The sequence below is a fragment of the Pongo pygmaeus genome, chromosome 10 (assembly GCF_028885625.2).
Source record: "Pongo pygmaeus isolate AG05252 chromosome 10, NHGRI_mPonPyg2-v2.0_pri, whole genome shotgun sequence".
In the NCBI taxonomy this organism is placed as follows: domain Eukaryota; kingdom Metazoa; phylum Chordata; class Mammalia; order Primates; family Hominidae; genus Pongo; species Pongo pygmaeus.
Genome location: NC_072383.2, coordinates 105,177,339 through 105,201,721, shown reverse-complemented (window position 1 = coordinate 105,201,721; position 24,383 = coordinate 105,177,339). Strand labels below are relative to the sequence as shown.

Sequence of the window (24,383 nt, the reverse complement as noted above, 5' to 3'; positions counted from 1 at the left end):
GTTCTTAAAACACACTTTTATAAAGTATAGGACGGCATTAACACTTTATAAAAATGTGCTAAATTGAAAAGTCACAAAAGACCTTTTGCTCTTTCTTCCATTTGAGCATCAAGTTCTTCATCTATAAAGTGGGGATCGTAACACTCACTCAGCTTATCTCACAGGCTCGTAGCAGGATCAGAGAGGCTAGAGACAGGGTACCCAGGCTTGCCGCCTGGGACTTCACCAGCCGGAAGTGGGACAAGATTGGAGGGCAAGAGCTCAACCTCAACAGGCTTTCACAGCCCGCTGGCTGGAGGGGAGCCAGGAGTGACCAGCTGCCAGGGAGGCGCCGGAGCACGGGGTCCATATCTATTAACACTCCTCTCTGCCTCTCTAGTGACTCGTCCTCTAGTTATCATTATTTTCTAGCCCTTTCTCTTCACTGATGGAGTTAGCCCTCTAAACTTCCGTCCTTCATGGATTTGCAGACGCTCCTCATTCAATCTAGTTTTTGGGCTTTTGTGGAATATTATGCTTTCCCAAGGAACATATTAATGTGGTTGGAATATTTAGTTCTGTTTGTGAAAATTCTTTTACCTAAAAGTATCTAATGGCCAAATCTTCTCCTTCTCCTCCTCCGAAGAGAGAAAAAGGCAATCTCAAGTAAAGAAATCAGAGGAAAGGGAGTTTGCTGTGAGTAGGGGATAGGGGATGGGTGGAAGCGCTGCTGTATCACATCACATTCTGCCCAAATGCAGGTCAAGACTTTTCCCACTCTGAGCAAAGAAAGGGCTGCTGCAGATAGCACCTCCTCCTTGCAGCTGCAACAAAAACCTGTGGGAAGGAGGTTTGGCTTTTTTTTTTTTTTTAAGTGTTTCTTATGGGCTGCAAATTACAAATTATTCTTCTCTCCTTTCACCAAATAATCAACTGGTCCCTGAATCTGAAAGCCCAGCACAATTTAGTTCGAGTCTCAAAATGCAGGGTCGGTTCAGCCCCGCTCAGGCTGCTCAGCTTTTAATTTCTGGAGCAAGACTCAGCAAACAGTAAAACACTTTTGTGGAGCTGTGAAAGTTGAGCTTCGCTGTTTGATAAATGAGCAGACAGGCAGGCAGCCCCTCTTTCTTTTTTTGTATGGATTCAATGAAGCCTGCCTAAAGAACGCCACATGCTGTTCTAGCTACTGATCTAACATTCCGCAACATCCCAGCCTTCCAAATTCCCTTTAATTACTCATGAATCCCACCCTTCTCTCTTTCAGCCTGGGCAGACAGAGCTGGGGGCTCCACGGGGATAGGGGTGGGAAGCAGAGAAGCTCTGGAGAACTACTCTCTCTGGAGCTGTTGGAATTCTTCTTTAGGTGGTGGTGGCCATGTCACTCATCTCCCCTGTCCGTTCTCCTCCCCATACACCACACTCCAGTTAAAGGTAACCCAGCATGCAGGATACCCTTACATCATTTTGTGGGTGCAATTTTTTTTTAAAGAAACATGAGTTTTAAGCAAGAATTTCCAAGATGACATGTTCAAACAATTGCCCTCCTAATTTAAGATGAGGAAGGGAAAGAGTGAAAAGGGGAGCTGTCAGCCACTGAGCATCACTAAGCACCATGCCCTAAATGAGGTGGTTTTATACTCGGTAGTACATTTTGTCTTAGAAAACAACACTGAAGGCTGGGTGCAGTGGCTCATGCCTGTAATCCTAGCACTTTCGGAGGCCGAGGTGGGCAGATTGCCTGAGCTCAGGAGTTCGAGACCTGCCTGGGCAACACAGTGAAACCCCGTCTCTACTAAAATACAAAAAACTAGTCGGGCGTGGTGGCATACACCTGTAGTCCCAGCTACTCAGGAGGCTGAGGCAGGAGAATCGCTTGAACGTGGGAGGCGGAAGTTGCAGTGAGCCAAGATCATGCCACTGCACTCCAGCCTGGGTGACAGAGCAAGACTTCATCTCCAGAAAAAAGAAAGAAAAGAAAAGAAAGAAGGAAAACAACACTGGAAGAGAATATGATGATCTCACTTTACAAATGAGGAACTGGGATCTAGGGTGATTCAAGGCTGCCTCCATTCACAGTCTCTGGCCAGTGGAAGAAACAGGAATCTGATTCTCCTACCTGTCATCTTCTTTACTATGGCTGACACACACCCACACACGCCAGAGCCGGCACAGTGTCCCCTCATTGTGAATGATAATCCCCGCCCCACTGCCTCTCTTGGTGTTGCCTCAAGAGACACCCCCAGAGCCACCCAGGAAGGCCATTCAGTCTCATCACTCTACATAATACAGCCTTCAGTTTTGACCCCAAATAATATGATCTTGATCAGTTTGGTCTCCAAACTTAGTCATCGGGCCTTTGTTTCCAAAAATTCCACCCACCCTCAGTAGGTAAAGATTTGCCATCAACAAGAAGTGATCTAAAAGAAATTCTAATGCAATGGAATCAGTAGACGTCCTTCCACACATTGAAGGAGATAAACTCATGTAGAATAGAGTCAAGTATGCTGAACATAGTTTAAAAATGAGAGTTGTGGGTCTTATTTCAGGGGTCATTTTAGGTGTGGGAAAAGAAGGGCTTTTCAAGAAGCAAGAAATTAGAAATTTAATACAATGACAAGTTCCTGTTTTATAACCATGTATTGTGGAAATCTTGTGGCATATTTTTAAAATCACACATAAGAAACAATTCTTTGAACAAGAGAGAGAAATGATTAGGGAAAGAAGTTGCTTAAAGGGAACTAATTGTCACAAATTTAACTCTGAAAGCAGGATATTCACTTTCTTTCTTTTGACAATAAACCTAGTCTATTTTTCAGAAAAGAAAAAATAATTAAAGCTGGTGATATGAATGGGGACTGTAAAACACTCTATCTCAATGCTTCCATCTTAAAATGAGTGTTTGCTGGGGTCATTTTACTATACTGATAATAACTCTTACCTACTCAACAATTTTTATGACATTTCCTGGGTGCCAGGAACTGGGGAATGAAAGGGCTAGAGAATGCTACAAGTTTCACAGGAAATTCCCTAAGAGAAATTGCAAAATTCCTACAAGAAATTCATACTGAGTGCAATGAGACAGAAGTGGAATTTCAAATCATGCCTATGGATTGATGAATTCCTTGAAAAGCCCCAGGGCTGAAAAGGTAACAGTGAATCTGTTGCCCCTTGAGGGGTACCACGGATGGCAATAACAAGAATGCCAAAAATCCATATGTGAACCCCTCATTGTCCTCAGGGTGACTGGATAATGTGTCACGTGTACATGAGAGAAGGCAGTCATCACACACTGATTTAGCTAGAATGAGGTGAGTTACATAAGATACAGGTTAAGTCAAAAATGGAATAATTCTGAAGATGATAATAAGAGAAGGTGAGGGTGGTGATGGCAGCATGTGTGTGATGTAGGACAATTTTAGAACAATTGTTCTCAAAATTGTTCAGAAAGAAAAGCACCTAGAAAGGCTGGAACACTGATATGTTAGTGATCATGAAATATTGCTATAATAAACTGAAGTCATAACTAACAAGCATTGAGTGTTTATAATTATCAGGCTCTGTGCTAAGTAGCCCTTTTACAGTCATTATCACAACAGTTCTCCAGGTGATTGATTGCTATCAATATTCCATTTTACAGATGAGGAAACTGAGGCCGAGAGCTGTTAGGAAGTTATCTGAGCTCACACAGCTGCTAAGTGGTACAACCAGGATTCAAATTCAAACCCAAACAGTTTGACTTCAGAGTTTTACATGGCACTACACACACACACACACACACACACACACACACACCTAAAAAAAAACCTGGTGTGAAATCAGACATTCTGTCATGGGCACCCCATAGCAGATTCAAAAATATTAAGAAAAATATATGCAAGAATTAAAAGTAGAAGGAAAGTCTGTCTATGTAAGTATTTTTTTTTCCTTTGATAACTGGAAAAAGACCATCTTTGAAGGATCCTAAAGATGCCTCAGGAGTGCCCTCATCTTCTGCTGTGTCAGTTCAGGGATGTGCAAGTGACCCCAGGTCAGAGTAGGAGGAGGGTGGGCAGACTGGTGGGGCTAGAAGAAGAGGGCCACTGTGTAAATGAGGGGGTCTCTGTTCTCCTCTCCAATGCAGGTAAGTGCAGCTGATGAAGCACAGGTCCCCAGAACACACTTGGCTTTTTTCCCTGTTGCCCAAGGATGGTCAGCAAGGAGAAAGGAGCCAAAATATTCAAGGATGAGCCACCCACAACCCAAACTGCCAATTACCCATGTCCTCACTGGAAAAATGCAGGATATAAATAAATTTAATTCATACGAGCACATCTGTCACCCCAGCTTCCCTTTCTCCAGTCTCTCTACCTCTTACTGGTGTCTCTTCTACACTCTCAGCCCCACCACTGGATCCAGTGTGGGGGAGGGGGAGACCTGCCACCAAATGTAGGAACTGGGGAAAACCACTCAGTCCTTCTGAGCTTTAACTTCCACATCTGGAAAGTGAAGGGATTACATCAACTGATCTCTGAGTCTCCTTAATAGATTAAACGCACACATACTGAAGTGTTAGTAAGTGATAAGTATTAATGAATGATCTTATCCTGTTCTAGTTGCATTTTTACAGACTTAAATGAGTGGAATTGAAGAATTTAAGACATCATTAAGACTTTATTTCAGAAGGTATATTTTTGAGGCCAAATGGCCTCTCCACATATTCAAATTACACTGTATCACAACTATCTAGTGCCTATCCATAAGCCAGCCTTTTCCTGAAAAGTTCAGCAAATTACTGACCATGAATCATGTCATACTCCACAGTCTTAAGTGATCACATTGTACCATCCATGTTACTTCCCATGAGCTCATAATTTGAGAGAATAACCTATACTCTTCCAGGATCCTGAGTTCCATTTCATAGTTGTAGCATATACAAGGATGCATGGATGTGTGAAACACCCTTATGTGGATAAAATGGCTAGTTGCCTACTCCTTCCCCACTAAACCCTAATTATTTTTTCTTTTTTTCCCTTCATCCTTAGTCCAAGGTAAATAAATCCTAATTATTTATTTAAGTTTAAAAAAATTTTATAAGAGGGGCTCTCACTGTGTTGCCCAGGCTGGACTCGAACTCAGGGGCTCAAGCTATCCTCTCATCTCAGCCTCCTGCCTGAGTAGCTGGGACTATAAGCCTGCACCATTGCACCTGGCTCAAACCATAGTTTTTATTCCAGGATAGAGTGGACCACATTTTCTTGCCTCCCTGATAGCCAAAGGCAGCCAATGAGATGTAAGGGAAAATCACTGGGCTAGGCTCTGGGAAAGAGTCTAAAGAGGGCTGACTGAACTGGGAGCTTTGACCTTTCTTCCCTTATCCAATTTTTTTCTACTTCTTTCCTGGAAGATAGTCTTTAGAGTCTAGCAGTCATTTTGGACCATGAGGTGATATAGAAACTGGAAGCCATCTGCTAGAAAGGGCAGAGCACAAAGACAGAAAGAACCTGGGTCTCCGATGCTCTTATGGAGCTGCCCAACTTCGGCTGGGTTACCTTCCTCTAGACTTAGTTTATGTAAGAAAAGTAAGACCACTAATTTATTTAAGCCACTATTGAGGGATGGGGAGGGACATCTTTCCCCACAGCCCCAATTTTTGTAATAACTCAGAGACCTTCTCGTTTCCACCCAGGATCTACTTTATAGAGAATGCTCCAGTGTTTAGCTCCTTTGCATTGATCAGAAATCCAATATTGACAACACAGGCCCTGGAGTCAACTACCTCATCTTTAAATGGGAATAAAAACAGCATTTTTGACTTCCAGTTTCTGGTTTTCTGTATATAAGAAGCTTTGAAGTCACCATTCCATCCTAACGAGTAAAAAGCAAAACAAACTGAAAAATCAACAATTCTTCTTGGGTCCTTAAGAGAGGGAAGGACACAGAACAAACTGCTGCCCCCAAGATTGGAGAGATGGGCAAATACAGGGATTCGTGGCTCCCTGGAGCAGAGACTCAGGAGTGGGAACTGCCTCAGGACCCAGTGCTGTGGTAGGAACACCTGAATTGTAATTGACAAGTTGTGAAGGCTTAATGCAGACAAGGCTGAGAGTTAAAAAATAACTCTAGGGAGGCCGAATCATAGGGGAACCCACACAATATTGAGAGAGGTACCTCTAGGACCTTGACCAGGTTCCCACAGTAAATATCAGAGCAAAAGTCCCTCATGCTTCTGGCAGGGGAAGGAGTAAAGGAACCATTTTGAAATACGCCGGAGCACTCTGTTCTTCTTAACAAGGCCTGTTTTCAGGAGAAGCTAGTTAACCAGAGCCTAATCTGCTGGGGTATTATCAGAACCTAACTGACTTGGGAGAAGGGAAATACCCAACTCCAGTCAGCTCTAGCCTTCCATGCGGAGAAGGGAAATAACCCAACACCAGTCCCCTCTAACCTTCCATGTGGAAGAAGGGAAATATCCAATTCTAACCAACTTTAGCCATCCTATGACATCTAAGAGGGGAGGGAAAAAATGGAGAAACACTTGTAGTAAAGTTCACAGTCCAGAGGCATAGGCTTACTAAAGGATTGAGACCTAATCACAGGACAATAGATTGCTTCCCCCCCACAACACGCCTTACCACCATATGACTAAAGGTGATTTACAGCAATTCCTTTTTTACCTGGCACATCATGTTCGGCCACCAAGAAAGAATTACAAGGCATGCTAAAACACAATTTAAAGAAACAGCAAGCCTCAGAACCAGACAAGGCAAGGATGTCAGAATTATCGGACCAGGAATTTAAAACAACTGTGATCAATTTGCTAAGGGCTCTAACTGATAGATTAGACAGCCTGCAAGAACAGATGGACCATGTGAGCAGAGAGATAGAAATCCTAAGAAAGAACCAAAAAGAAATGCTAAAGATCAAAAACACTGTAACAGAGATGAAGAGTGACTTGATGGATTTGCAGGTGACTAGACACAGCTGAAGACTCTCTGAGCTTGCGTAGATATCAACAGAAACTTCAAAAACTAAACAGTGAAGAGAACAAAGACTGAAAAACAGAATAGAACATCCAAGGACTAGGGGGCAATTACAAAAGATGTAAATACACATAATAAGAATATCAGAAAGAGAAAAAAAGAGAGAAAAGAAGCAAAGAAATATGTGAAAAAAAATGACTGAGAATTTCCCCAAATTAATGTCAGACACCAAATCACAGATTCAGAAAGCTAAGAGAACACCAAGCAGGATAAATGTCAAATAACAAACAACAAAAAGCCAAACCACAGGAAAACAACATCAAGGTATATCATTTTCAAACTATAGAAAATCAAAGATAATGAAAAACATAATGAAAAAAGCCAGAGAGAAAAACAACCCATGTTACCTATACAGGACAAAGACAAGACTATCTTCTGACTTCTGCTTGGAAATCATGTAAACAAGAAGAGGGTGAAATGAAATATTTAAAGTGTTGAGAGGAAAAAACCTACCAACCTAAGTTTCTGTACACTGAGAAATTATCCTTCAAAACTGAAGTAGTAGTAGAGACTATCTCAGACAAACAAAAATTAAGGGAATTTGTTTTTAGTAAACCTGACTTGCAAGAAATGTTAAAAGAAATTCTTTAGGGAGAAGGAAATTGATATAGGTCAGAAACTCAGATTTACACAAAGAAAGGAAGAGGACTGAAGAAGGAATAAGTGAAGTAAAATAAAAACTTATTTTTCTTGTTTTTTAATTGATCTAACAGATGCCAGTCTCTTCAAAATAATGATGGCAACAAAGTATTTGGTTATATGTGTATATCAATTAAAACACATACATAAGTATGTGTGCATGTGTTTTTTTTACAGAGGGCACCAAAGTTATGATTTTCTTATTATAAGGTGCTCGCCCTTCTTGTGAAGTGGTATAGCATTATTTAAAAGTGGGCTTGAATTAGTTGTAAATATATATTGCAAATTCTAGGATGGCCACTTAAAAGGTTTTTTTATGTTAAAGTATAACATATGCTAATAAAGGAGAAAAATGGAATGATATGAAATGCTCAATTAAAACTGCAAAGGGCAGCAGAAGAGTGGAAGACAAAAATAGTAACAACTAACAAGGGCAACAAATAGAAAACAGTAACAAATATGGTAAATATTATCCAATTTTATCAATAATTACTTTGAAGATCATGGTCTAAATGCATCAATTAAAAGACAAAGATTGCCTAAGCAGTTCAAAAAATAAGACCCAACTATATGTTGTCTATAAGAAACCCACTGTAAATATAAAGATCCATGTAGATTAAAAGTAAATGGATGGAGAAAAATATTCTATGATAATACTAATCAAAAGAAACAGGAATAACTATATTAATTTCATATGGAGCATACTTCAAAGCAAAGAAAGTTATCAAGGATAAAGAAGGGCATTATATAATTATAAAGGTATCAATCTCCAAGAAGACACAATGATTCTTAATATACATGTGCCTAACAAGACAACATCAAACTATATGATGCCAAAACTAATAGAACTGCAAGGAAAAATTGATGAATCCAGTATCATTGTTGGAAACTTCACTACTCCTCTATCAGAAATGGAAATCAGTAAGGCAGAAGATCAGTAAGGACATGAATCAATTAAATATAATTGACATTAATAGACTACTTCATCCAAAAATAGCAGAATATATAGTCTCAAACTTACATGGCACATTCATCAAGATAGATCACATTCTGGGTCATAAAACACAAAAATTATATAATGTCTGCTCTCAGGCCACAGTAGAATTAAGCTATCATTCAATAACAGAAAGATAACTAGAAAATCCTTGAATGTGTGGAAATAAAACAACAATTCTACATAACTCATGGAGCAAAGAAGAAATCTCAGAGAAATAAAAATATTTGAACCAAATGAAAATGCAAATGCAACATTAAAATTTGTGAGATGAAGTGAAAGCAGTGAGTAGAGGAAAATTTATCACACTGAATGCATATATTGGAAAAGATATAAAATCAATAATCTAACTTTCCACCTTAGGAAACTGGAAAAAGAAGAGTGAATTTAATCTGAAGTAAGAAGAAGATATAGTAAGAATTAGAGCAGAAATCAATGAAATTGAAAACAGGAAATCAATAAAGAAAATCAATAAAACCAAAAGCCAGTTCTTTGAAAAGATCAATAAAATTGATAAGCCTCTAGCAAGCATAACAAAGAAAAAAGAGAGCAGACCCAAATTAGTAATATTAGTATTGAAAGAGGAGACACCACTACAGATCTTATAAACATTGTAAGGATAATAAAGGAATACTATAAATAACTCTATGCCCACAGGTTCGATCATCTAGATGAAATTGACTAGTTTCTTGAAAGATTTAATTTGTCAAAACTCACACAAAAAGAAACAGACAGAATAGGTCTATATCTATTAAGTATATTGAATCAATAATTAATAACCTTCCAAAACAGAAAGCACCAGGTTCAGATGGGTGCACTGGTAAATTCTACCAAACATTTATAGAAGAAATTTTGTCAATTCTTTACAATCTCTTTCAGAGGACAGAAGCAGAGGGACTACTTCCTAACTCTTTCTATGAGGTCAGCTGTTACCTAGTACCAAAATCAGATAAAAGGCATTAAAAAAAGTTACAGACCAATTTCCCATAAACATAGATGCAAAAACTCTTAACAGAATATTTGCAAATTGAATCCAATGATGTATAAAAGTAATTATACAACATAACCAAGTGGGATTTATCCCAGATATGCAAGGCTGGTTTGATATTCAAAAATCAATTAATGTAATCTATCACATCAACAAGCTAAAAAATTATATGATCATATCAACAGATGTACAAAAAGTATTTGGCAAATTGCAACACCCACTCACGATTTGAAAAAAAAAAAAAAAACCCTTTCTGCAAACTAGGAATAAAGGGTAATTTCTTCAATTTGATAAAGAATAGCTACAAAAAACTTACAGCTAACATTATACTTAATGGTAAGAAACTCAAAGTTTTCCCACTATGATCAGGACGAAGCCAAGGATGTCTCACCACTCCTTTTCAACATCATACTGCATTAGCCAATGCAATAAGACAAGAAAAGGAAATAAAATGCATGTAGATTGAGAAGGCAGAAATAAAACTCTTTGTTCAAAGATGACATAATTGTCCAAGTAGAAAATCCAAGAGATTCTACAAAAGAAAAAAAAATCTCCTGGAACTAATAAGCAAGGTTGTAAGATACAAGGCTCATATACAGAAGTCAATCACTTTCCTATATACCAGTAATAAACAAGTGGTATTTGACATTGAAAACACAATACTATTTATGTTAGCATCCCCCTAAAATGACATACTTATGTAGAAATCTAACAAGCTATGTATAAGAGCTATACGAGGAAAACCACAAAATTCTGATGAATTAAATCAAAGAAGAACTAGATAAAAATAGAGATTCCATATTCATGGATAGGAAGATGCAATATTGCCAATATGTCAGTTATTCCCATCTTGATCAATAGATTCAATACAATCTCAATCAGAATCCCAGCAAGTTATTTTCTGGCTATCAATAAATTGATTCTAATGTTTCTATGGAAAGGCCAAAGACCCAGAATAGTCAGCCCAATATTGAAGAAGAACAAAATTGGTGGATTGATTCTACCCATATTCAAGATGTACAATAAAGCTACTGTAATCAAGACAGTATGGTATTGGGAAAAGAATAGACAAATAGAACAACAAAACACAATAGACAGTCCAGAAACAGACCCACATAAATATAGTCAACTGATCTTTGACAAAGGATCAAAGGCAATAAATGAAGCAAAGATAATCTTTTAAACAAAATGGTGCTGGAACAACTGAATATACACATGCAAAAAAAGTGAATCTAGATACAGACCTTATACCCATCACAAAAATTAACTCAAAATGGATCACAGATCTAAGTAAAACACAAAACTGTAAAACACCTAGAAGACAACATAGAAGGAAACTTAGATGACCTTGGGTATGATGATGACTTTTTAGATAAAACACCAAAGGCACAATCCGTGAAAGAGATCATTGATAAGCTGGATTTCATTAAAATTAAAATTTTATGCTCTGTGAAAGACAATGTCAAGAGAATGAGAAGATAAGCCACAGGCTGGGAGAAAATATTTGCAAAAGGCACATCTAATAAAGGATTGTTGCTCAAAAGATACAAATAACTCTTTAAAAACAATAAGAAAACAAACAACCCAATTAAAAGATGGACCAAAGACCTTACTTAACAAACACCTCACCAAAGAGATATACAAATTGCAAATAAGCATATGAAAAGATGCTCCACATCACATGTCATCAGGGAAATGCAAATTAAAACAGCAATGACATACCACTACATACCTATTAGAATGGCCAAAACCTGGAACACTGACAACACCAAATGCTGGTGAGGATGTAGAGCAACAGGAACTCTCATTTATTGCTGTGGGAATGCAAAATGGTACAGCCACTTTGGAAGACAGTTTGGCAGTTTATTACAAAACTAAATAAACTCTTACCATACAATCTAGCAATTGCACTCCTTGGTATTTACCCAAAGGAGTTGAAAACTTATGTCCACACAAAAACCTGCACATGCATATTTATAGCAGCTGTATTCATAATTGCCAAAGTGGGAAGAAACCAAAATATCCTTCAGTAAGTAGGTGGATAAATAAACCTTGGTACATCCAGACAATGAAATATTATTCAGCACTAAAAAGAAATGTGCTGTCAAGCCACAAAAGACATGGAGGAAACCTAAATGCATATTATGAATGGAAAGAGGCCAATCTGAAAAGGCTACATACTGTACGATTCCAACTATATGACATTCTAGAGAAGGCAAAACTGGAGACAGTAAAAAGATCAGTAGTTACCAGGGGTTAGGGGACAGGGAGAGAGGACTAGGCAGAGAACAGGGGATTTTTAGGGCAGTGAAAATACTCTGCATGATACCAAAACAATGGATACATGTCATTATACATTTGTCCAAACTCACAGTATGTGAGTGAATTCACCAATGTGAGTGAATTCACCAAGAGTGAATTCTAATATAAACTATGGACTTTGGGTGATGATGTGTCAATGTAGGTTCATCAGTTGTAACAAATGTACTACTCTGGTGAGAGATGTTGTTAATGGGGGAGGCTGGGCAAGTGTAGGGACAGGGGTATATGAGAAATCTCTGTACAATTTATTCTTTGCTGTCAAACTAAAATTTCTCTTTTAAAAAGTTTTAAACGCACAAACAAAAAACCCAGATCACAGCATCTCATTCACAGAGTATGCAAGGATTAAATGAGATAATCCATGAAAAGGGCTTGCCCAGCAACTGGCATAGAGTCAGTGTTAGCTATTTTATGATTTCTAGTTGAAAAGTGTTTTGGGCTAATACGGTAAGATCCTCATATGCTTGTAGACTAACTTCCCCATTTGATAGGTGGAGGAAGTGAGGTTCGGAGAGGGAAAAGGACCTGCCCATCATCACATGGTGAGTAAGGGTGATAGATCCTCAAGTTCAGGGCTCAAAACCTGACATTATTGGAAATTCCTGGGCTACTGCACATGGTGGGCCCTCAATAAGTGTGAGTTGAAGAAGACATTCTTTCACTTTGTGGCCTCTACTGAAGCAGTCCCCAGCCTGTTTGGTACCAGGGACTGGTTTCATGGAAGACAATTTTCCCTTGGACAGGTTGAAGGAATGGTTTCAGGATGAAACTGTTCTACCTCAGATCATCAGGCATTAGATTTTCATAAGGAACACACAACCTAGATCCCTCACAAGCACAGTTCACAATAGGGTTCTCACTCCTATGAAAATCTAATGCCACCACTGATGACAGGAGGTGGAGCTCAGGAGGTAATGCTCGCTCACTCACCCACCCACTCACCTCCTGCTGTGTGGCCCAGTTCCTAACAGACCACAGACCAGTACCAGTCCACAGACCAGGGATTGAGGACCTCTGCTCTACTGAAATGCAGCTCACAAATGCTTGGAAAGCAACTCATTTGTAGGCTAGAGATGTTCTCTTTTCTCAAAAATCTGAGGCTCAGTTGTTCTTTCTGAAAAGGCTTAGCTTGTTGGCCAAATGCAGTGATGCTCCATCTTTGTGTGGGTAGAGTTTTTGTTTTAAAGTTTCTGAAAGACAAGTGGTCAAGCAGGAGAAGGAGGTTTCTGGTGAAATTAAAACACCCACTTTAGCTTCCATGGACCTTCCAGGGTTGTGGGCTGAGGGAGGGGGATGCTCAGTGCCTGGAGCTTTTCCACAACCAGCCTGGTTCTCAGGCTGCCCCTCACCCCTACAAGGAGGAAGCATCCCTCTAATCCTGTGCCCTTCCAATCTTGCATTCATACTCAGGAATTGCATTTGCCATCTTGTTTTGCAGTCACTCATGTGTATATGTCTCTTCTACAGGGCCTTCTCCTCTGAGGCAGACTTCACTCTATCCCATCTCCCAGCACGGGGCTTGGCCCACACAGACATGAGATACATGAATATCGGATAAATGGATGAACCCGGGTGCTGAGGGAGTTAGTACTCAGTACCCCAGAGTTCACAGTACCCAGAACACTCCAGCTGGGAAGATTTGGGAAAGCATTTCTCAACTGCAGTGGTCAGCACACTTGATCCCTGAGATACAGACAGGCTGAGACTTCTCTCCAAAATTCCATCACCTAGGAGATCACCAGATGACTACTAATGACTACAACAAAGTCAAAAGGACAAGTGTGTGCACAAAACCTGCCTCCACACATACCTAGCTTAGCCCTGAAATAACTCATCCTGTGTAAACGAGGTGACTAAGGGCATGGGCTCTGGGGCCATATTTCCTTGGTTCACATCCTGAGTCCACCACTTACTGGCTGTGTGAACTTGGAAAATCACCCAGCTTCTCTGGGGGACTCAGTTTGCCATCCATGGAATGGGAACAATAACAGTATCTACTTCATAGAGTTATTTAGAGGACTAGACAAGGTTGATAATATGTAAAGTGCTTAGAACAGTACCAGGTATACAGAAAGCCCTACATAAATGTTTGCTATTTAATTGTATGAAAACTGAATGTTGCATTCTAAGTTAGACAGAGCTAGACACTTCTACCGTCTGTTTAAAAATTGCCTATTCATAAGCTTGGACAACGTCATGTGCATGCCAATTCTGATCCCTATTACCATATGTTTGTTTCAATTTATAGTTCTGTTGTTCTCTAAAAATTTATTTCACTGTTTCCCTAGAGAGCTAGAGTTATATTCTGGAAGTATTTTTTCTCAGTCTAACACACCTAAAGGGACCAGGAGCAGGAGGGAAAGGTCAGGGAAAGGAGAAGATCAGATCACACTCTTCCCTTCCTCACTGTGTGTCCCCAAGCCACAGATAGGCAGACCCGAGCTAGGCTAGGGAGGAGTTTTGAAGTGGATGTGAGACTGCAGTTTTAAATTCAAGAACTGGACTGGACTGGACTTTTAACATCTAAAAAAGAGTCTAAATTATTGAGAAGATGCTTGTTCTTATAATCAATAAGGCAAAAGCTATGAAATCTGCCATGCAACCATCGGGGGTCAGGGAAGGAAGGGAGCCATAGACAAACTTGGAACAAAGCAAAGCTATTTTTTGTTTATGCTTCATTGAGTTCAGCCTGTTCAATCTGCCAGTTCTGCTTTTTGGGGCTCCTCTGGGAATCTCTAAGAATCAGAGTGTAATACTCGGTGTGCAGTGAGTTGGCCAGAAGCTTCCAACACAAGAACAGAGCTACAGAGGGACTCCTCAGTTACCTGCGGGGCCAAAGCAGCCTGTGAGTGGAGGTGGTAGGAGGTTGGCTAGAGAACACATCTCTCAGCTAATGTGGACAGAGATCCACAGTGGCTTCCCCCAAAACCTATGACAGGACCCCTGGCCCCAGCATTTGGGTGACAGTCGTAGCAGAAGGCACTTATAGCAAGGAGAAGCCCCCAGTGAGCACCAGTTTGTCAAATGGCTCCTGTTGCCTTTCCTCCCCCACTGTCTCCCACCCCCAACCCTGGAGCAGCCAGAAAAGGAAGGAGAAAAAGCTGATCTTACCCCTCTTTCCCAGAGCAAATTCTGAGCCACAAGGAGGAAGAAGCTCTGACTTAGATGTGAGATTGAAGTTTTAAATTGGACTGAACTGCACTTTTTAATAGCTGAGAATGAGCTGTAATTATTCAGCCAAGACTGATGTGATGGGAGAACATGGCCAGATGCTGTGGGATTTCCTCTGAAGACGTCATCATCAGAGCAGGAAGAGCTGGATGGAGAACTTTGAAAGCAATTCTTCAAAGTAAGTAAAAATACAGCTAGTTTCCATGTGTACCTCAATAAGTTCATTCCTACTCAGTAAATGGGCTAATGGAAAATGGATACAACACCAGCTTCATAGGGTTATTATCATGAAGGTTAAACAAGTTCATATATGTAAAAGTGATTCACATGGTTCCTGACAAGTAATGTAAATATAAATCATACAACATGTAACAAATATCTGAGGGCTTATTCTGTGCCAGGCATTGTTCTGGGTGTAGGGGATGCATAATGGACAAAAAAGTCCTCATAGAGCTTTCATTCTAGAGGAGACAGACAAAACAAAATCATTATGTATATATAATGCTTCTCTATACTCACATGGTAGGTGTATATATAGATATAGATATAGATATTTGGCAAGCACAGAACAGCAGTAGGGAAAGTTAGCTATATATCTGTAGAGAGAGAGAAAACTATGCTATATAAATGTATAAATATATCTATTTCAAGTCGTGATAAATGCTATAAAGAAAAATAAAGCATGCTAAGGAAAGATGGGAGGTGAGATGGAATGAGGCCATCATTTAGAGAATGATGATTTATTTGATGGGTAGAGCACTTGACAGTTTCAAAAAACGCCCTCATAAGCACTGTCTCATTTTATCCCTAGTTTTGTGAGGGATTATTCCTGTCTAAAGATAAGGAAATGTGAGCTCAGAAAAGTTCAGTGACTCCAAGTTGGGTGAACTTTCATTACCCTTAATAGTGAAAGCAGGCACAAGACCAGTTCAGCTAGAAGCTTTCACATTCTCTACACTCCCTAAATTAATTCTGGGACCCAAAGTCAATACAGCATTACTGGAAGCCAGTGCTTATGGGGCTTGGCCACAGACTTGGAAAGAGGATTTACATTTCAGATCTTACTTGCAGCGAAGCAATGGCTGCCACCCACTTTATGAAGAATGGAATCCCAACCAGGTCACCCTGGTTGTCCCTGGGGGACAGCTTCAGCGTTGATGTCTGTGTTGCCTCAGCCCACTTGCAAGCTGGGTAGAGACTACTACCAATGCATTTGTTCTCCAAAAGCTAAGCTGAAATATTAAACCTCGCCTGCTCTAAGTTAAAAGTTCATCAATGAATCATAAGTTTGGATGGATCTGCTCAAAGGAAGACTGTCCACGATTTCACCTCAAAGTTTCACAGAACAACTAGTCCCTTTCTCTCAAGGAGATGGCAGCTGCAGCATGCTGGAATCCTCAGGAAAGGCAAATGTGTCTGGGATTTCAATCCAGCAAGCTCAGTGTGGAAACCCTTAGCAGGCAGCTCCTGTCCTCTGTGGCTGGAAGGACAGCCCTAGTGCCCAGTCCATTTGAAATTGATGGCAAGGCAGCTGCACAAAGCATTTGCATTTGTGTTCTTAATGCCATTAGAGTATTTCCTTGTTTTCAGGCTGAAGATAAGATGGAGTTCGGATGTTTTTTTTTTTTTTCTTTTATTATTATTATTATTATTATTATTATTATACTTTAGGTTTTATGGTACATGTGCGCAATGTGCAGGTAAGTTACATATGTATACATGTGCCATGCTGGTGCGCCGCACCCACCAACTCGTCATCTAGCATTAGGTATATCTCCCAATGCTATCCCTCCCCCCTCCCCCCACCCCACAACAGTCCCCGAAGTGTGATGTTCCCCTTCCTGTGTCCATGTGTTCTCATACCGGATGTTTTTTTAAATGACTATTTTGGAAGCAGCTGGCACTGTAATTCTTAGGGAGGAAATGTATTATTTGGAAAAATATTTTGAAATGCCATTTGGGGTGAGTGAGATACCTCTATGGGCATAGATGTCAGCAGAAACCAAAGATCGCAGAAGAGAGACATTTGGTGGGGGATGTCTCAAGGAGGAGAGGGAGAGGAGAATGAGGAGAAGGGACATGGGAGAAGAGAAAAGGGAGACAGCAGGGTGGAGAAGGGCTGGGACTAGCTTTGGGAACCATCAGGGGCAGGGCCAGTAAGCCCCCACTGTGGTGAAGAGGCTGAAGAGCATTTTGAAGTGGGGGATGTCTGTTCCGCAGGACCCTGTTTGGGATGTTAACCCTGTTTGGGATGTAAACCTCTCCTACAAACCTCACTCTACTAGGATCACAGAGGCTTCCTGTGGGCTGTCTTGTGAAAAGCAAAGTGGGTGCTGAGTTTCTTCCTTGGCTCACTGCAGTGTAACACAGGACTGTCTGATAGAACTTTCTGTGATGCTGGGAACGTTTCATTCTGCACTGCCCAATATGGTAGCTTCTAGTCACATGTGGCTCTTGAGTATTTGAAATGTGGTTAATGCAACTGCTAGTGAACTGAAGTTATTATTTTAAGTTAAACAGCCACACATGACTAATGACCAGAAGGAAGAGTCTCAAGTCAAGGTGACCCTGAGAATGCAAATGCCTTGAGATTTGCTGAAGTCTTGGGGCAGGCTTGAGACTTAAAATTAAAATGGGACTGGGGTGCTGAGGTGAAGGCATGAGCTTAAACTGATTTTACCTAGATCAGGAGGTCAAGAAAACCACAAGCTAATAGGGTTACAAAAGCAGTTGAGAAAAAGACAATAGAGGCTTCTTATGCAGGCAAATTGGAGTTTCTAAAAGTGGTGAGGGTTTTTGTTTGTTTTGCAGAATATAAGCTAACAAATGTCTATTTATGTCTATGCACAGACATCTCATGCAGAATTCATAACAGCAACAGTTGTAATAGCACATGGTAGGTGCTTAATAAATGTCTGAGTTATTGGATGACTGAGTAAACAGTATCTTCCATCATCCACCGACATCATCTCAGTTGACTCTTGCAACATCCCCCTGAGGAAGCTCAGGCAGCTGAGGCTCAGAGAGGTTAGATAGTAAGTCCAGGAAAGTCAGGATTCTTGGTCTTTTGGTTCACCCAACCTGTCCCCAACCTGTATGTAAGAGGCCTCATCTGGGCTTTCCACTGTGGCCTCTGTGAGGGGTTTGTAGGTGCCGCTGAATATTCCTGGACTGCAAACTCCTGACCAAGCTCTGGTAGCATACACATCCACCGCGTGTGCTCTCCCTTCTCCCACCTGCTGAGGGTCACCTCCATAGCAGAGCCATACTGAGTTCCTTTCTGGGTCCCCACTGCCACTACTTAACACAGGGCCTGCCACACAGCCAGTCTCTACCAATACTGAAGGATTGAAGAAATGAATGAAAGAAATAGCCAAAGGTAGTTTCTCCACTGACTTTTAAAAAAACATCCCTTTCACTTTGGAGAAATCGTGTTAATCAACACAAAAATGTTTTTTCCTCCCCAAGTCATCACAGAGCATCCTCCCATTTATTGAATGGAGCCATTTCTCAGCCACTCCATTTTTGGGCTCTCCAGGGTGGTTGGCTCAGCCCTAACACAGCTCCTTGTTTTTTCCTACTGATGATTTCTCTTTTGGGGATCTGAAAAGGGAATTCCTGAAACTCATACACTGACCTCTTTCTGCCATTTCAGCCCTTCGTATTCCTGCACTCAGAAAACTGATAAAGAATCGTGGTACAGAACAAGCCTATTTTTGTCAGCAGATGCAGGAAAAATTACACATAGAAAAAGGAAGCTAACAAAAGGAGGAAGGTTTAGATGTATTGACTCAAATTGGATTTTTTTTGGTGTAGCCATCAAATAAATAAATGATCAGTCTTAAAGAATGCCCCAACAGCTTTCCTTGGCATATTAAATGGGAATGATCACTGCTAACAATTTTTTGTAGACATAGCTCTAAATGTGGATTATATTTTTATTATAAGGTGGAAAGAGAACAGTCAGGACTGTGGTGATAATGCAAATAGTACCACTCCTTGCAGAGGACTCCCACACCTCCAATCTAAGGATACAGGGCCATTTCCAGTTTCTCCAAGCATCCACATGACTAAGCCAAGCAGGTTGCCTGTCCCAGGCTGATTGACATCCATGTAACACACTTGTGAGTTCAATATTTGCCTCTCAGAGAAAATAAGTGACTTCATGAAAATTAAGTACTGAGGAAATTCAAGTGAGACATTCCCTTCTTACTTTACAATGTTTTTGAATTGTTTGAAATTTTGATAGGAAAGTATTATACTGAAGTTGAAGTTGTCAAAGTACCAAAGTAAGTAAGTACTTTGATAACTTAAAAAAGTAACTAAAATGCTTTAAAACTGTGCATAAATTACTTAAAGTTGGGATGATGGGGAGGACAAGCCTGATGAGGCTGGACTCACCTTTCCAAAGCTGGCAGCGTTGACAGGTTGGGTATCATTCTTCTCACAGAAATCCAGGTAATGCATATAGAGGGCACTGCGAGGGATGCATACCCCCTCTGCAATCTCATAGTTCTCCTCCAGCCTAGGGAAATAAATGCCCAGTGAGCAAAAAATGTGTTATCTTCCCCAAGCAAGAACAGTCTGTTCTTTCTAGTCCTCCAGCAATGGGCAGACCTTAGAAATAACGCTCTTTCTACAGAGGGAGAAGCTGGGGCCCAGGAAGACAAAGCAAGCTGCCCACAGTCATGCCTGGCATTAGTGGCTTGGCAGTGTCAGAATCCTGGCCCCTTTGGGTATGACACCAGGCTACTTTTTCAGCCCAAATTCCCAGATCCTCTACTCTGTACTGTCATTGGCCTGGCCTTGTTCTGGCTAGATCAGATACCTGCAAACTCCAAAAACCACATAGGGTCTTGTGGGTGCCCCAATCAGCCAGGAATGGAACCACAGACCCACTTGAGGAGCCATTTGTAATAGCTAAAAGCCAAAGGACGATGTGTCAACATCTTGGAACTCCTTGGCTGACAAATGCTACGGAGGAGGATTGTCTGGGAAAACCAATGCCCCAGGAGAGGCCTGTACAGCTGTATAGCCACTGATCTGCTGACTGAAGGGAGGTCTCATGACCAGAGGAGGAAGTTGGCCCCATGATTACTTTAGAATCCTCTTCTCCTCTGCTGTGCTAGGGGTAATGATTCTATACCCATCACCTTCTTAGTGAGTCTCCGTTAGGGATTCTGTAGGAGAGATTTTCTACAACTGGGTTTACATCCCAGCCTTGTCACTTGCTGGCTTGGTGACCTTGGGCAAGTTACTTAAGCTCAGGCCTCAGTTTCCTTTTGGTGGGATTGAATTGTAAGTGCCTCCTAAAGTGGTTATAATGATCAGATGAGGTAACGTGTGACAAGCATCCGCATGGTGCCTGGCATGTGCATGGGAAGCACTGAGAAGATGTCAGACCTCCTCATAATTCATTCTTCCTCTCCAGAAAACATTTTTGGGCACTATATGTCCTGACCCTGTGCTAGACATTGGGGATATAAACAAAAATTAGATACAGGGTTTAAAAAATTTATTATTCTTTAACCCAAACACCAGAATGTAGGCATCCAAATGAATCTTGCCTCCATTGTCCTAGGCACTCTGGAAGGTTAAATACATTTCCCAAGGAAACTACTGTGGCACAGGACAATTTGGGAACTTCTCTTAGGGTCATGCCTTCGAAGCCTGGGGCACCTACTGCTAAATCAACGCACCAACAGAAAACATTTCTCCTTTGATCATTAACTAGATTTTAGGAAACAACCCAAAGTCATTTGGAAGCAAGTTTGGGGGATAAAGTGACTGGAAAACCATCCCCCACCCCCAATTTTTTTGGTCAAAAATAAGGCATAATTCCAAAGTGATGAAATAAATGTCCTCAAGTGGCTTCAAAACTCCCTCTGAGAGCATTTGCCAAAGAAGTGGCCCAGCGCTGTCGTAAGTGAAGTGGAATGAGGACACGGCCCCCCAAGGTGCCCACTTGAAAGGGCAGCACTCGCTCAACTCATTCCAACATGTGATTGCAAGAACATCAGTTCAATCATTTCATATCCAAACCCCACAGAGGGGGAATACAACCCTAGGGACACAGACCTGTCAGCACCAAGACAAAACCTGGTGCTGAATAGTCCCCGATCATCTCATCTACTCCCCACTCTTCTGGGATGGGGAACACTGAGTAACTTGTGATAGTTTTTAGAAATGTTCCCAGAAAGAGTTGATGTAATCCTTTCTAGGTGATCAAATTCCTTGAGGCTGGCATAGTGTCTGAGTCACTTCTGCATCCTTGAGGTCCAGCATATTCCTTGGCACAGAGTAGGTGCTCAATAAGTGTATTATGGATAGATTATTTCAGTCATTTATTCATTCAACAAATATTTATTGATCTTATCACCTGCCAGGCACTGGGGATATCACAGTGAGCAAGATAGTCCATGCTTGCATACAGTGAACAGATTAATGGTAGACAGATGGACAAAGACACAGATAACCTTTAACTCAACAAATATTTACTAAGTGCCAGGCGATGTTCTAGACATTAAGGAAACAGTGGTGAACAAAACAATGGTCCTGTCCTGAACAGGCTTACATTCTGATATATGTCTTTGACATCATAAATTGGAATTCTAAGTGTGTTTTCCAGTGGGAAAAGGGTTTCACATAAAGAGTAGGTTTCTTAGGACTGTCCTAAGTTTCAGGTCCAGTATGAATGAAAATCAGCCTGGGAGGTTAGCCTGGACCCCTAACTGCCATTCACGGCATTGTTTCTCTATAAAAGTGAGTTCAGAGGTCCAAATAACCAGCTCGCGTACAAACTTGTAGGGGCCATCTGAATAAGACAGCTTTCTCAAACTGGGGTCTCACAGACATGCTTTGTTTTGGCCTGAACAGTGTTGGCCAAATTTTTAAAATTCAGGACATTGCACATAAGAATCTGGATTTCTGGCTTCTTTTGAAAAAGCTGAGATCTGGCAACACTGGACCCATATTCCCGCATGACAACAATTGGCCAGAGCTACATGTGCCCTGGAGTTGGCCAGAGTCCTCACTGCTCCCTATTTCTTTGTACCCTGTCTATTTTCTGTTCCTTGTCTGGCTCCTGTAGGCACTTGTGTTGGCATAAGACATGATCTATGTCCTAGTTAACTTTGCAGTCTGTTGGGGAGACATATGCACAAGAAATGATATTTAATTACTATAAACTCCTGACCATAGGTACAGTTGAAGGTGGGAAAACAGAGAGATTGATGTGTAGATGAGAGTAGATAATTAAAGTTTCATGGAAGAATTGTGTTTGGAATTGTGTAACAACAAACAACAACAACAGCTAGCATCTATTGAGCTCTTACTAGGTGCTGGGCACTGGGTATCCATGGTCTCATTTGATCTCACAATAACCATATGGTATGAGGTAGGTATTTATACGTATGTTTCAGGATAGGAATCTGAGGCTCAGAGGGTGTAACTCATTTGCCCAGTCATGCAGCTAGTAAATAGGAGGGTTTGTCTCACTCCAAACTTCTCTGGTATTCTGCCATGGTAGTTGGGGGAGGGAGGGAGGTTCCAGGCAAGTAGAACAGCAAGGATGGGAGACAGTGCCATGTGCTTTAAATGATGGAAATGCTGATCCGAGTAGAGAGAGAAGGAAGGGGTATCTAAAGGGAAGAACCATGGGTGGGGAGGGAGTCTTTAAATGCCACACAAATGGATATGATTTGGCTTAAGAATTTAGCACCCACTTGGAGTTGAAGAGTTACTATAAAAACTGTTATTTTCAGAAGAAGGCGGTAGAATTGTACTCTGGAGGACTGAAAGAAACAAAGACTCAGAGGAGTCGGGAAGACCTGAGTGCTTCCGTGATGCTATAGGAATAATAATAATGATAATAATAATAGTATCATCAATAACAACAACTGACATTAATTTAAAGCTTAATATGTTCTATTTGCCAGGAATGGCTTGAGTATAATAAAAGAATGCCAAACAACAAAAACAACGAAACACCTGTCTCATAGGTATCATCTTAGACTTTTTTTTTTTCTTTTGAGACAGAGTTTTGCTCTGTCACCCAGGCTGGAGTGAAATGGTGACATCTCGGCTCACTGCAACCTCCACCTCCCCGGTTCAAGCAATTCTCCTGCCTCAGTTTCCTGAGTAGCTGGGATTACAGGTGCCCACCACCACACCCGGCTAATTTTTGTATTTTTAGTAAAGACGGGGTTTCTCCATGTTGGCCAGGCTGGTCTCGAACTCCTGACCTCAAGTGATCCTTCCGCCTCAGCCTCCCAAAGCGCTGGGATTACAGGCATGAGCCACGGCGCTTGGCCATCTTTGACTTTTGAGAGTTCCATTAAGCAATTTTTAAAAGAGATTTGACTTCAACACTTGTAGTGGAACATTTTCCAGTCTCATGCATACATATGAACAATTGGGCAACTGCAATTTTGTGTATGACAAGCAGTGGGGAAGATAAAATATCCCTTTTTGCTTATTTTTGCTAATGGCTTCCTGGAATTTATTTTGACTAAAAAAAAGTCCATGAACACACTAAACAAATGTGCATTTCAAACCATTCAGAATTCATCTTGCATATGATTATTTAAATTGATAGAAATCCTTTAAAACCAATTAGTTTTTTTAAGCATGGGAGTGGCCTGATCAATGCATTCTTTGGAAAGTTTGCTCTGTACCTCTAGGGGAGGTGGCCCAGGAGGACGATCAAAGCCTGGCACATAGTGTCTGATTAATTAGGACTTGTTGAATGAATGAATGAACACAGGAGACCAATTAGGAGCTACTATAATAGTTCCGGCAGGAAATGATGGGGCATGAACTGAAGCAATGGTTGTGGGAGCAGAGGTAACACTTAGGGTGTGGGCCTCATGCTGCCAGATGTGAGGAGGACAGGAGCAACCAAGCAAACTCTCAGGTTCCTAACTGGGCAGAATGGATGAATGGGGGGCTCCATTCCCCATGATCAGAAATGCAGAAGGAGAGGACAGTTAAGGGTGAAAATCATGCTTTCAAATGCAGCGTTAAACAGCATGAGTTTCTAAGTAAGTTACTTTATTTAAGCTCCTTGTGCCTCAGTTTCCATTTGCAGTTCTTGTGGCTTGTGTGCTCACTAAATCTGGCCAAGAGGTCAAGATTAAAATACAGGATCATGGTTAAGAAACATCACATCAAATGAACCCATAGCAGCAACAAATTATTCAAATCAGATGGGTGTAAGTCATGGTTCACACAGGCTGAGCTAATTAAACAGTTACCTGTCAAAGGCCAGAGC

At 40.9% G+C, this 24,383-nt stretch overlaps 1 protein-coding gene and 1 long non-coding RNA gene across 5 annotated transcripts in view; one reads left to right on the top strand and one right to left on the bottom strand.

The window, feature by feature from the left end:
• Window positions 1–24,383, top strand: part of LOC129010601 (uncharacterized) — a 269,081-nt gene that overhangs the window by 99,572 nt on the left and 145,126 nt on the right. The gene's annotated exons all lie outside the window — the stretch shown is intronic.
• RFX4 (regulatory factor X4) overlaps window positions 1–24,383 on the bottom strand; it is a 179,056-nt gene that overhangs the window by 88,456 nt on the left and 66,217 nt on the right. For all 4 annotated transcript variants that reach the window (XM_063646674.1, XM_063646675.1, XM_054445062.1 and 1 more), the window contains one exon: window positions 19,514–19,637. In XM_063646674.1, coding sequence (XP_063502744.1) covers window positions 19,514–19,637 — 124 coding nt within the window. The remainder of the gene's footprint in view (window positions 1–19,513; window positions 19,638–24,383) is intronic.